At 45.1% G+C, this 14,939-nt stretch overlaps 1 protein-coding gene across 4 annotated transcripts in view; it reads right to left on the reverse strand.

Moving 5' to 3' along the window:
* Positions 1-10,166: 10,166 nt before the first annotated feature.
* Positions 10,167-14,939, reverse strand: part of KCNIP1 (potassium voltage-gated channel interacting protein 1) — a gene marked incomplete at both ends in the record, with an annotated part of 196,185 nt that continues 191,412 nt past the window's right edge. For all 4 annotated transcript variants that reach the window (XM_082291132.1, XM_082291131.1, XM_082291130.1 and 1 more), the window contains 4 exons: positions 10,167-10,214; positions 12,561-12,623; positions 13,172-13,276; positions 14,202-14,309. In XM_082291132.1, the coding sequence (XP_082147258.1) occupies positions 10,167-10,214; positions 12,561-12,623; positions 13,172-13,276; positions 14,202-14,309 (324 nt within the window). The remainder of the gene's footprint in view (positions 10,215-12,560; positions 12,624-13,171; positions 13,277-14,201; positions 14,310-14,939) is intronic.

Genomic DNA, 14,939 nt, shown 5'->3' on the forward strand with positions numbered 1-14,939 from the left:
TATTGTCCAAGGAGCAAGACTTTCCTGCATTTGGGTGAAAAAAAATGAGGTGGAAAAATCACCGAGGTTCACATGGGTTTACCTTTCTTAACTTACCAAACAGTGGTGGTAGATCTGCCAGCAGGAAGACAGCTCTCATTACTTAGCATGGGCTGAGGTTTGGTAGTCTTACAAATGCCTCAGCAAAAAGCAATCCAGTACAGAAACATATTTTGTGTTTAAAAATAGTCTCAACAGTTGTTAAAAGGGATGAAGCAATGTTTTTTTCCTGTATCAGCAAAAGGAGCAGTGCAGACAATGTAAAAGGGTAATTCTGGGAATGAGGAAATACTGTTTTATCTAATTTACTGCAGCCTGAGGTGAAACATTAACTCAGCTCTGAGCTCTGACAGGGTGTAAATAGCCGGAACAAAAACACTGCTGCACTTGCTTTTGAGGGCATGAACTCAGAGGTCTTCAAAGCTGTGAATGGTATCACAAAACACACCTTTCATTTTACTGAAGTATTCACAGAAATGTTTACCTTTGGAGTAGATTGTTTCGAACACTGTGGAAATAAGGAAAAGGAGAGAATTTTGTGACAGAAGTTTCCCACCAAACTGTGAAAATATTTTAAAGGGATAAAACCAAATCACTGCAGACTTACCTTCAGGTTTGCATCTCAAAGGACAGAAAAGGTCTTAACATCATTTCCACAGTTCAGAAGATGCTACCTGCAGGGATCCCTGCCCTCTGTGTGTGAGAAGCTGGAGTCAGCCTCCCACGGGCTCTGGGCTGGAGCCAGAGTGATGCTCCTTGGGCATCTGGGAGAGAGCAGGTTTCAGGCCACTCCTTCTCAGGGTCATCCTTGATCTTGATCTGTGTCAGAGACATAAACCTGTCTGCCTGGGAATGCACACACCAAACCAAAACGGAATTCATAAAAATGGAGGAAAAAGATCTGACATTTTCCCTCACGATTGTTTAGTTTATATTTGTTACAGTATAAAGCACCTTCAGATCTGGCACAAATAAAATAACCAAAATCATTGCAACACTCGTGAGCTGATGGAGAATGTGCCCTTGGGTATGAGACTGATAATTATTTGACAGAGAAAAAATGTCTGGTGTCCTTAAAGGCCCTGTAGCCTATTTATTGCTACATCTGCAGTTACGCCAGATCATCACACGCCCCTGAAGAAGCTTTGCGGCATCTGGAAAAGTACTGACCAGTATGTCCCCACCACGGGGACCATCAGTACCCACGTGCCCTGGCAGGAGCCTTGGTACGACTATCACTGGTAATTTGTGTATGCCAGGGCCTTATCTCTGCCTGCCAGTGAACTGGGAGATCGGCACAAGACGCAATAAAGCTGATGTGCAGTTTTGGCCTTGTTATCAGAGGGAAGGAACAGCTCCTGCAGTTATTTATAATTTGCTTCTGTGCCACACGCAGGCAGTCAGCACTCACATAACAATGGCTGATGGGAGAAGCTGCACCCCCCTAAAACTGCTGTGCAGGTTTGCTTCCAGCCTGGCAACCCTGGTGATCTGTACTCGTGTCCAGAGCTGCTGGGCTGCATCACACGGTGGAATGACAAGTGACAGCAGTGTCCCCAGCTGTCCCCGTGGCTCAGATGCCACCCTGGCTGGGGCCAACTGGGTCTCTGCAAGGCTCATCTACTGAACGTGCTTTGGGGAAACTGAGGGCCATTTTGGGAACACTGCACTCCTCCCTGTGATGTCCGAACAAGCAGTCTTGAGACACACACCTGATGCCATGTCACATTTAGGAAAATGTAAGTCTAATAAACATTAATGCAATGGGACTTACCACTACATTTTTTTCTAGGTGCATTTGATTAAATTTTGAGCAGTGCTGAGCAAGCCCACAGCCTTTTGTTTTCCATTTGCCAGGCAGGGACTGTCCAGGGCATAACCAGCACATGCTCTATGGAAGCAAACCATTTGCACCGGAGACTCTTGTCCTAGTACTCCAAACTCTTTGATCCCCAAATGCCCTGTAACAGCCTGTATAGCCTGTTACTACAGAATCTGCAGAATCTGTTACATTATCCTTATATTCCATACATCCATACACATCCATATGTTCCACACATGATGACAATATTGGCTATTTTGCCCAGCTCCCTGCAGGGAGTAGGGAGCACTCAGAGGTGCCTCGATCCATGGGATGGATACAGCCTATTCCCCATGGAAGCCTCAGCCCATTTGCTTGTTCCCATGCAGCACCCCAATATCTGAGTGCCAGCTGTCCCCTGGGTTAATTCACAGCTCTGCCTGTGTGGTGGGTGGAAGCTGAGGGCTTGAGAGCTGCAGTGCTGCCTCTCATTGGGAACAGGGAAGAAACCTGAGAGCCAGGGCCCAGGTGCCCACAGAGCAGGACACAAAATACCCGGAAAGCACAACCACAGAAGATCAGCCAAAGACTACTATTGCCCCTTCTTTGCCAAGCACTAAAAAAACTTGAAATCCCAGCACAGGGAACAGGTTTGACCAGCCTTGTCACATTTCTGTGTTCTCTCTACTGACACAGACCCAGGCAGGGTTTTGCCTATCCCTTCCAGACGGTGTTAGTGCCATGAGACACCTCTGGCTCTTCCCCCAAGGCAGCTCCAGCCCACTGCTGGTAACCTTCTCCAAACCCTACAACAAGGCATCTCCTTCCTCCACAGACTCGTCCTTGGAGGAAAGGCACAGCTAATGCACAGGGACTCATCCAGTCTGTGAAACATTGGCTTAGTTCCCAGCTGGCAAAATTTCCTGCCCAGTCCTCTGGCTCCACTCAGCTGCACCAGGAACAGGCAGCTCCTCCAGGACTTGCTGCGGCTCTGGGGACACAGGAGCTGGCCAGGTGCTCCCACAATGTCAGCACAGAGCTCCCCCAGGCACTGTAAATCCGTACCAAACCCAGAGCAAAGCTGCAGTAAAGGAACAGGACGTCTTTGAATGTGACTTTTACTGTATCTAAAATTACCTGCAGGTCTCTGCAACGTCACACCCGCTTCTGCAGTGATGTCTTCAGGCATCAAGCCCTGGAATAGCCTCTTCGAAGGCTGGAATGTGATTTCTGTTCCACATGGGGATTAAATGTGCTCTCAGAAAAGGGAATTTTTAAGTTCTGAAATTCTGCTTTTGGACTTTGAAGCTGATGAAATTTACACCATATATTCCCAATTTTTATTTATGACATGCACTAAATATTCACTTCTATAACAGGACATAAACTAAAAACTTCAATATTCTGTTAATTTTATTTCATTGGTGAAATCAGTACAAAGTATTGTTGAGATGGAAATGTCTTACCTTCCTTGCATTTCAAAGCGTCTCTCGTTGGTTTGTGTACAGCTCCTGCATTTGAATACCAAAGGAACCAAAAGCAATTCAGTAATTTGTTTGTAGCAGATGTTCTCCAGATTTAAGCATTATGATATCACAGCTTAGTGCAAAATAAAACAAATATAAGGCACACAAAGTGAGATAAATTTTTTAAAGTCTGAAACAAAAAATTTGAGAACCATTTAGAAGTACTTTTGCAACTCAGTTTGCCATATACACACATGAATTTTTCCAAAAAGTTTTACTCATTATCAGTTACAGCACAGGCAGTGTGCCTCCCACCAGTGCAATGCTCACCCACTACAATGAGTATTATTTTTCTTACTTGTAACTGGCTGGTGACAAATGCTTTTCCGTAACAGCTTGTGCTGTGTGAATGAAACAAGGCTCCAGCACTTCTTTGTGTTCTGAGTTCTCTAAAATTTAGAATATTTGTTCAGACAGAAAACATTGTGCTGACATTTCTCTTCATGTATATTTACACTTATATATTTTCAATTTATATCGATTTATAAGTAAATCAATAAGACAATTAGAACACAAAGGTTGGACAGGTTTCTCTGAAAATGTCAACAAATTCAATTTAACCCTGGGACTGTAAAATCAATCTTGGATTATTTTTTTTTTTTTAAATCAACATTTTTCATTAACTTATTATTCTTCTGGAAAATCCTGGGTCAGCATTAACTTTTCATAGACATTTTAACAATGAGATGACTGGACATTACTAGCAGTGGGCGTTCCCCCTGCATCCTTCACAACATCGATGTATTCACCCCTTGGCTCTCTCTGCAATGCAAAGAGCAAAAAAATACAGACCCTAAACCACCGGGGCAGTGGCAGCAGGGCTTTATCCCTCGTGTGCTCCATTAGTCGCAGGCAGAGGGAGCTGGGGCTGGGTTTGGAGACTGTCCTGAGAAAAGCTGTGCTGCAGGGAAGGGAGGTCACGGTGTTGTGAGGAGTGTTCGAGATCATTCTCACATTTTGTTATCTGGGTGAGGGCAGTGACCATCCAGGCCCATCTTCTGCAGCCAGACTTCAGACCAGAGCAGATTCCTGCGTAGGAAACTGCACTGGTGCTGTTCCCCTTCTCCATTTCCTGGCTGGTGGCTGTGGGTGCAAATCCCAACAAGTAACTTCGGAAGTGTCCCAGGTTCTAAGGGAAACATCCCTCTCTCCCCACTACCAGGAGCACTGCCCATCCCTTGCAGAAGCCTCGGTCCTGAACAAGGAGTGTGGATCACCCTGGTTCCCCCCAGCTCCTCCACAGGCTGCTGTGCACAGGGACAGGACAGCAGGGGAGTCCCCAGGAGAATGTCACAGGCAATGTGACAACTCACCCTGTGCTCAGGAGGCACCTTCCTGCCGTGGGGGCTTCCAGCCAGAGCCCCCCTGCGATGCCCAGTCTCTACAAGAACAGATGGACAAAGACACACTTCTCCTCTGCAAGACAAAAAGGAAAGTTTTAACACAACTGACTGGAAATAACCACATCCATTGCGGCTCCTGGAGATCTTCAGTTCATTATTTCCCACCTCCTGGGGTTTGATGGGGACAGGTGTCCTGTTTGCAGAGAACCAGCCTCCCCTGGCCAAGCAGCAGGGCTAAGTCCATCATTAGCTCTCCATCACACAGAATTTCTGCTCCTGCAGCTCCCATACCTAACCCCCCAGAGTGCAGAGCCGATGTGATGGTAGGACTTCATGTACCAACATGTCCAGGCCTCCTCCCTTCCAGTTTGCTGGACCTGTGTGGATAAGCAAAGGTTACAGAATCAATCTCTCAGTAAAAAAACCCACTATTATTAGACTCAAAAGAAACCTTTTTCATATGCTGAGTTGTGGCAAACACCTCAGGCTCCCCCTCTGTGCTCCAGAGTGAGGGACAGCCCCTGTGGCTAGTGCAGACCTGCTCCCTCCCCGCTGCCCTTCAATCCATCAGGTGCAATGCCCTGGACCCCTGAAGCAGCAGGACGAGATGCTCAGACTGCAATGGTGATGGGCTCAGAATAAAGCCAGAGGTGTCCAATACCTCACAGCAGTAACTAAGGCTTCACCAGCCACTCAAACAAACCTCAGCCAGAAAGCGAACAAAAAGCCTATGCACGTGCATTGAGCCCGAGCCTGCTTTGTCTGGCAGCAGCTGGGACACATCCCAGGGAGTGAGAAGTGTTGAACAGGCAGTCACCACACCTTCTTCTTGCAGAGGGAGCAAGATTTCAAGCCTGGCATTCTCCAGAGGGCCCTGCTGTCTCTGGGAGAAGGAGGTGCCTGGGTGGCAGCGGTGCTGCCCGGGGTGTGCACAGCCAGGGGAGTGGGTGCTGGGCAGGCACTGCAGTGACACCAAGATCAAGATGTTTCACACAGACACCTTTATTTTCATATTTCTCCATGGATGAATGTTCTTTTTCCTGGGATGTGTGGGTAGACAGATTATACCCTACAAAATGGAGTATAGCAAACATACATATATATATGTACACACATATATATAGTCTGGCAAAATTGCTTCTGCATTCCTCCACGTGTCAGAATGGATGTTTACAATAAACCAAACCAAAAGGGACACTGTGAGGTTTTGGGTTATTTTTATTATCTATAACATAAAATAGTGTTTGCATTTCTTTTTCAACTCAGTTGTCTGTTTTCCTGCTTATACTTAAGCAGAACTGCAGAAGGGAAAAAACATGCCTCTAAGTTTTCAATTTTTACTACCCCAAGTTACTATCAGTGATGCAGGTAGAAGAACGTTTCTGAACTTTACACAAGTGCCAAACTATGAGTTCAGTGTATGTAACCACATCAAAGTAAGAGAACCCCTGAATCAGTGATACAAATAAATCATTGACATGTGTTAGCTCACAGCACAGTTCGGTTTCACAGCCCCTATGCACGTGGATACATGTTTGAGTCTCACTTTTGAAAGCTTCATTGCAAATTTTTAACCTGACAGTGTCCCTTGAGAAAAAAATACATATTTGGTTTAAGAAAGGACACCCTCTACAGGTATTTTCTTTTTATTATTAAAACCAACATTTTTAAAACCATTCCACAAAATTGAGTACAAATTGCCATTGGAGAACAGCATTTGTAACAGTGAAGCTATACATGGCTGATCCATTAACATGGCTTTAGTTATCACAATTTACATTATTTGCACATTTCCTTAGGTCTTTCACGGCACTTCCATGAAGAAGAAAAAAGCTTGACACACTGCTGCTACCATCTCATCAGAGGTGACCCATGGACACAATGGTGTCTGTTCTCAACACATACTGCAGTCAGGAAATGCCACTGCCCACAATGCCTGAACCTCAGGGTATTTGTGCCTCAAGCTTTTAGCTTGGCTCATGATTACTCACAATATTGCATTGCATTCAGAGGAACAGGAAAACAAACAGCCACAGAACAGGCACAGTACTTTTTTTTTTTCTTTTTTTCTTTTTTTTTGCATTATCATTAATCACATTCCTATTTGTCAACAGATTGTTACCTAAAATGCATATTAGAAAGGCTTTCTATAAAAAATGCTGGCATGAAGATGCAGACTAATGTTTGTAACTAGTGAAACAGTCAGAGTCCTGATTCAAACATTATTTAAACATTCACGACTTGGAGGAAATGTGCACAGTTGATAGCACTGACAGAGAATCTGACTGTAACAGGAACTGCCTTCTGCCTACTGGCAGGAGGATTGATGAGGGCGGGAGACTGGAGTAGCATAGTGTGTTTTATTTAGAAATCTCTAGTAGTGTTTGTCATAAATATTGCAAGCCCCATTTATGAGCAAGCAGAGGCTTGGCAAGTTTACAGTAGAGTAACATTCACAGAAAACATGAAAAACAAACCCAAAGCCATTTCCATGCAGAGAGTGGCTCTCTCACAGTCACTGATGTTTGTCACCCGCTGGCTGGAGAACATCTGCCATGGACAGATGCTGCTGATGGAAAACCCAGAGGCCTTCTATGCACTGGTGCATCCCAGCCTCTGGCTGTAACAGTGGGATCAGGGACAAACACAAGGGTAATAATTGGGTTTGCAATGGCAAGGACTCTGCCACAGACAGATTCTGCAATCTGAGCTCTGGGAAAACACAGCTGTGGGTGACACTTTGCAAGTCCACCTGTCTCAGCTACTGTGGACTTCAGGTGAAGCACAGAGCTCAACCCAGGGCTGAACATCAGGGGTGTGTGGGAGAGGTCTGACCCCTGTGGGATCCAACTCAAAGCTTGTTATTCTCTAAGGGCAGACTCAGCATGGCTCTCAGCACCTCCCTCTCTACCTGATGCACTCTCATTGCTCCTGGCAGGCACGGTGGAGCAGCAAAGGAGATGCCAGAAGTTCAGGGTCAGTCCTGGTACCCTGATTTCAGCATGCACTGACAGTGACACCGGCTGTTTGCTGCTGAACTGGAGCCACACTCAAGAGAAAGCAGTGACAGCCCTGGTGACAAAGGCAGCCCACACAGAACTGCTGCCAGCAGGGCCAGGAAACATAGCTGAGACCAAATTCATCACAGTAACTCCAGAAATTATTTTAGCTTCAGGGACTATGGCATCATGCAACTAATAACATTTTCTTTTGAAAAGGGCACATTCCAAACATTTCTGTCTGTATGTGCCATCTCATGAGCACCCTTGAAGCAAGACTATTAGAGGAAAAAGGCACTGTGCTAGCCTTATTCAAATCCTTCTTTTCCATTGTCATGACCACTTCTCCCTCTGCTGAAGTGAACTGCTTAGAATAACAGACAGATGTTCTTTTGGTGGGAGGGAAAACCTTGAAATGATATTAAATTCTGTCATTTGCTAAAGTGATTGCAAGAAGACTTAAGAAGGAACAGTGTAAACTTGTGTGTTGTTTCAGCTACAACTGATGTCTTTACCAAGTGCCTATTAAATAAAGCCTAAATGACAATACCCAACAACTGGAGGACAAGGTACTCCCACAGGGTGGCCTCCCTCCTGCAAACCCCAGCCCCTCACTGGAGCTGCTGTGCTCTGGCTCACTGCTGGGAGGAATTCATTAATGGTATCTGCATGAAAGCCAATAAATAAGATGGACTAAGGTGTCATCCCTGCAGACATGATACTTCACTTGAATAGCACTTTTGATGACAAGGGGTTAACTTAAAGAAATAAAGTTAAGGCTGCATAGAAGTGTATGGAGGAGCACAGTAAAAAGGGAAAATGCCCCATCTTGGGGAATTGGCATTATCATTATACTAGGACTGATCAGACCTACTTCTATAATCAGGAATGCTTCAACAGATGAAATTTTTATAAAATTAGGGCTACAGAACTGAGGCATTCTATATATTTTGTATTATAAAAAGCTTCCACTTACATAATTTTTAAAATATATCTTCACTGCTAACAGTTTATCTGCAATATAGTATGTGATACAATAAAAATAGATGCTTACTGGATGGCAGTGATGTAGCACTATGCAGGGATTGTCCCATCTGTGTGGTTTGAACAGCTGGAAAAGCTGGCTGTTGCCTCCTTCCCTTTGTTCCTCAGCCACTGTCTACCTGGAGATGGCAATGGCACTCTGGTGAGTCAGCTTTCCTAAGAGGCTTCTGCAGAGAAGGCTCTGACATGTTCCCCAGCTGACAAACCATCCAACCTTGGTGTAAATTCACTACACGAGCTTTCTGTTTTATTAATTAAAAAACCAACCCCCTAATCCAACACTCTACCTGGCATTAGTGAGGAAATGGGGCTTGTACAAGGCATGCTACTGCCATGTATGAAAAAATATGGGCCTGGCAGCTGATTCCAAGGCTAATAACAATTCAAGAGCTCCCAATCAAATGTGCTGGGCACTTTGTGGATGCCAAGGTCTGTATGTTGAAACACAGCTGCATCTTTGGGCCCTGTTCTTCACTAAGTAAAGCAATAAAGCCTAAATAAATCCATAAAGGGAGCAAGACCTTATGGTAATGATGAATCTAGGAAGCATGTACCAAATTACAGCAAAAGGAGCAGAGCACGTGGCCATGGTGCTGCTGAGATGCAGTGGAGAATCACCTGGTGTCCCTGGGACTCAACAGGCAGCTGGGACCAGAGCAGGCCTGTACCATCCCTCTGTACCAACCCTTATCCACCTGCCTGGTCTCTTGGGAACTGACCATTGCTGAACAGGATTTGTTTTGTACTTTGATATTAATTTGTGCAACATGTTTTGCTCCTTTCTGGCTCACCCTGGCATGAAGATCACCCAGTTAATGTGTTCAGGCAGAACTCCACCAAACTCAGCGTGGTGGCACCAGTGCATGTGAGAGGATAAGCGGGATCTCTACAGAAATGGGGATAGTGGCTACATGGGCTGTCTGTTTAATGTCCTGGGTACATTGACTGTTCATTTTTTCACAGACTGCCCTGGCAGATTGGAGTTTTGTCAAAGCAGATTAATGGCAAGGCATCCATAAAACATTGTGCTGAACGGAGGTATGGACTGAGCTGTCACTTGCAATAGATGGCTGAATAGCTATCAACGTGTGCTATCATAGGGAATTAAGCTTGCTAGATTAGAAGCAGGACTTGTGCCTAGCAAACAATGCTCTGTATTACTCATTGAACTTCGAGCAGCAGTTCTCTCTTGTCGGGATTTATTAAAATATTCACATGCTTCCAAAACGAAACAAAGGTCCACCGGCATCTCCTGGGGAGAAGAGGTGGGATCGGTTGCATTCGGTTGCCATTTGGTTGGAGATGTCATACAAAATCCTCACACACTGGACATGGCTCAGTTGTAAAAAGCTTTCACCCAGAAAGGAGATCTTTGTCACACAGGAAGTCTCAGACTCCTCCAGTGCTCATCTGGTTACATGACATTCTCAAAGAGCTGTAAGGATCGCATGATATTGTCATCCTGAAAGCAAGGAGAAGATATTTCCATGAAACCAGCATGGACAAGCACAACTCATAACTCTGCCTTGGCACCAGGGAGCTCTGCAGCTGCTCCTGCAGGCAACAGCCTTGCTCTGGGAATGCTTTCCCCCTCTGTGAGCCGCAGCTGATTCAGTGCCCCGGCCCTGATTCAGCACAGCAGCTCTCTCGTGCTTCGGCCCCTGGGCTGGTTTGAGGCAGACCAAGCACAGGGTCCTCTCCTGAGCCTGATGTCCAGCACAGGCTGTGCCATGCAGGGCACTGGGCTGGTGCCTGTGCTGAACCCTCAGATGTCCCTGATCCTAGGTATTCAAACGTGCTCTTGGCTAATATGCTCCACAAGTCCAAATGGAATGTCAGGTTTTGAACTGATAAGCAAGCTGCCTCGAGGGAGTACTTCCTGCCAGAAATTCCAGCTCAAACCCAAAACCCATGCAATCTGTGCAACCTCAGCCTCCCCAAGGCTCCTAGAGCCAAATGACAAAGATAGAGACAGACACAAGGGAAATCTGGGATTATGTCTCTTGAAGTCTTGAAATTTTACTTTGAGAAAGGAACCAGAATAGTATTCAAAAACATAATGATGATTTTCCCCCCCCCAGGATTTCAGTTATTCCAAAAGTTAGAACAGCTGTTTGCCTGTAACATGAAAATAATTTTCCACATTGAGCAACTTAAGAGATCTATTGCATTGCATTCCTCAATTGTATTGTGAGGCTGCATCACCTCTATCACTGCTCACTCAGTTTGTGGGTGCAAGGCACCACCTTTCCTGGGAAGCCGATCACCCTCTCCAAGGTAATGCCAGAGCTTCGCCGACCACAAGCCAGAGCTGCTGCAATGGCACAGGTGAGCACTGTTGTGCACTTTGGTTTATTTTTCATAAAGATAAAAAAAATAAATCTTAGCGTTGCAGGGCTTGCTCCTGCCTGCCAGGAAACAGCACCTGACAGTGCATCAGTCTGCCCAGCTCCCAGCCAAGGGTGGCAACAGGAGGAACCAAACCCACATGAGGGCAGAGAATCAAAATTTTAACAGTTACAAGTAAAGCTGCTGCAATACTGAGACCACTGATCATACACACACCTACAGGCAAGTTAAGAATGTGAAGAATAATACACAACACAAATGATCAAATAAAGATGGTGCCAAAAATAAGCCAAACAATCAGGAGCGATCAAGAATGAAGTAACTGAAAAACATTAGCCTTCTACTATGCATCTGCTAAACAACGATTTTGCTGCCTGAAGTCCCTGACTGAGACTGGATGTGGCCAGAGCCAGGTTTGACACAAAACCAGCAGAAGCCAGCCTGGCCCTCCACAGTGGGCATCTTCCCCTTGCTCAGGAACAGAAGAGCTGTCTGGCTGCAGAACTGGAAAGAATTTTCCCGGCAACATAAAATGCACAGAAGGGCCAATACACATTCTAAACGGCAGAGGTTGCCTTTTCCACCACTATTGTACTGGTCAAGTATTAGAGATATCTCTGAGCAAGTGTTCACACAATCAAGGTCTAAGACAACAGGCATTAGGCCAATTGCATGTTAACACAGATGCTTCTTTGTGCCAGTGCTAAAAGTACCAACAAAACTTTATCACAGCCAATCTTATATGTGGAATTTGCAAGAGGGAGCTTCCAAAACAGAAGAAAAATAAAAATCATTGCTATGATGACAGCATTTGCTTTTAATGTTTGACCATAAAAACATCAACTGGTTTTATAACTCTGGGCTGTAATTGCAAGAATTTGAGACACCTTTGACTCTGGGCAGTCTCAGCAGTGTGCTACCTGATAATGACATCTGGGGCAGCACAGAGACAGCACCAGACTCTCAAAATGAAGGAAAAAAAACCAAAACCAAAACTGAAACCAAACCAAACCAAAAACAAACAAAAAAACCCCCACCAACCGCCCCCCCCCCCAAAAAAAACCAACAACCCCCCCCAAAACCAAAAAACACCCCCAACCAAACAAAAAACCGCCCCCCAAAAAACCTAAGGTAGTTAAGAGCTTTTTCTACAGTTGTCTGCTTGTCTATAGAATTAGGCACTGCAGTCCACTCAGGAACACAAAAGCACTGGTCCCAGCACTGCATGTGAAGACATCTTCTCCCATATTCTGCCTGACCTTACCTCACTATTGAGTCACAGACCTCACAGAGCATCAGAAACTCAAGTCTTGAAACTGTTTTGTTTTGGGTTTTTTTTCACAGAGCAAAGAAAACCCAGGATCCTGAGCAGCATCTTGTTTCAAACAGTTTGTCCAAAGGGAAGCAAATGATGTGACATGAGATAGATCTTTCCTTGCACTTATAATTTAGTCCTTACCTCCTGACATGATTCAATAAACTCATCTAAAGTTACAACTCCATCTTTGTTTTTATCCATCTTCTGAAAAAAAAAAAAAAAATTAGTTTACATTGGTAACACTATTGTTACATTATAATACCTTAGTTGATGCAACCTGAATAAAGCTGGGACTTAACAAGCTTAGACCTCAGACTCAATGCTGGCTTGCCAACTGCTAAGGACTTGTTTACTCTGGGATTTGGAGCACTTTTGAGGTCATCTTCAGCTGCTTCCTCGACACACACCAGAACCTCTGTCCTTATTCCATTGTTTACTTCTGCACTGCCTGACCGACCCCCACCCTCATTCCTGTCAGTCATAAGGGCAGCTGAGAGAAGCAGCACAGAAGGGCTGCAACACATGCAGAGGCTTCAGACTTACTGGATGTGGCACATCACAATGCAAAGGGTCAGGCTGAGAGACAAGTGAGATACCTTTGGAACCAGGAAATCAGCAGGCCCTGTAGTGTTAGGCTGAATGGCTGCTGAGGTTTATTTTGGAATATATAACAAGGTATAGACTCAGCTTTACAGGAAAGTCTATCGGTGCATAGCTCAAGTGTTAAGAAAATCCCATCAAAAACCAGGTACCTGGAAAAACACTTCTACATGCTGCCTTGGTGCATCTTCCTTGAGCACTGGATATGTGTATTTCCCCATCATATCATAAATTGCCTTTACGATATCCATCATTTCCTGCCATAGCAGCATGCCAGCACAAACACAAAAAGGAAATTAAGAGAAATGATATCCCATTCTGTCTTGTACTGCCCTATTCTTCACCCTCCTTCTCCTATTACAACCCAGCACCTGGAATGCCTGTACATGAGCACGGAGACAGCTGTACCCCGACACACAAACTCATCCTACAGAAAGAACTGCTTTTCTCTGTCTGTGCTATGCCACAGACTCCCACAGGGCTCCCTCCCCTCCTCTGGCCTGGCTCTGACATGGCAGGTGCTGGGAGCAAGGGCTGTGCTCAGCTCTGTGCTCTGGCACCACCCCTGTCCCAAGAGCCTCCTCCAGGGCCAGGAGATTCCCAGCTGTAACTGGGAATCTGGTCCCTCCCCACACCTTGCAAAAATTGCCCCTCAGCTCCACGACCAGTGGCAGTAACTGCAAACCCTCCAGGGATGCACAATGGGTTCGAGTGGGCTAAGATGTATTTGACACATATTCAAGGTTACCATGCTCAAAACCAAGGCTTCCCACAGTGGGAACAAAGATAAAAACAGATGAAAATGCGGGGTTTGGGAGTGGTGCTGGAGGCTTGTAGTGCTTCAGATGCCCCCCAGTGCAGAAAGCAAGCCCTTGAGCCTCAGTCACCAATCATTGCCACCGTCACCCTCCCCTTCTCAAGGGTTGGGTTATGTGGCTCAGAGGTGTAATCAGGATTTTGCTCCTGGCTAAAACAATTCATTAAAGGTACCATAATATAGGAAAATGTGTCTAGAAAATCATGCAATAACATCACAGTGCACTTTGCTTAGACATAGACAAATGCTTGAGTCCATTCTGATTTGCATTTAATTAGCTGCATGTAAAATTAATTGTGCTCTGCAACAAAACCCAATCATTTCTCTCTTCCAAAATCAGCCACATTTGTCAGAAACAGCCTTACCTCCTTGTTTATATAGCCATCCTTATTTATGTCATACAGATTAAATGTCCATCTCAGCTTTTCGTGAACAGTTCCCCGTAGCAGAATGGACAATGCCATCACAAAGTCCTGGTTTGAGGCACAGAGAGAAGTGTGAATTTTCATAACATCCTTTTCTAAGTCACCCTCTTTATACAATGCCAGTCAAAAGATTTAGCTTTTTAGGATGAAGCATATGCTTATCAACCTCTTCTGGCTCCATTTTCCCAAAATGCGTCCTCTCTGACTGAACTCAACGGCTGAAGCATTCACTAAGATGTCTGCTTTTTAAGAGCACTGCCAGATGCTCCAGTGGCCTTTCTCCTCCCTGCTGCAAGCAGCTGTCACTCAGATTGCCACCACCTGGTTAAACACAGCTGGACTGTGCCTGTGGAAGTAGAAGCTGATGCTTTCTTACCTCCAGATTGAGGTGCTGGCAAAGAAGGGAGAAAATGCAGCATTTTCTCCATGTCCACCTTGAGAGATGGAATGATCCTAAACTCCTCTGACACAAGGAGCTTTAGATTTTGTTCTCTGGTAAAATCTGTCAGACTTGATCAGATGTGATTCCCACCACTAATTACTCATTGTGACACACATAATTTTAATTGGGTTTTTTTGCTTACAGTAAAGTTACTGCTTCTGATAACTTTGATTTATTAATTATACTGCACGGTGCCTCAGGCACCGAGAGCAGCATAGTTACAGGGGTTTGTTAGC

Source organism: Coloeus monedula (genome assembly GCF_965178545.1).
Source record: "Coloeus monedula genome assembly, chromosome: 15".
NCBI lineage: Eukaryota > Metazoa > Chordata > Aves > Passeriformes > Corvidae > Coloeus > Coloeus monedula.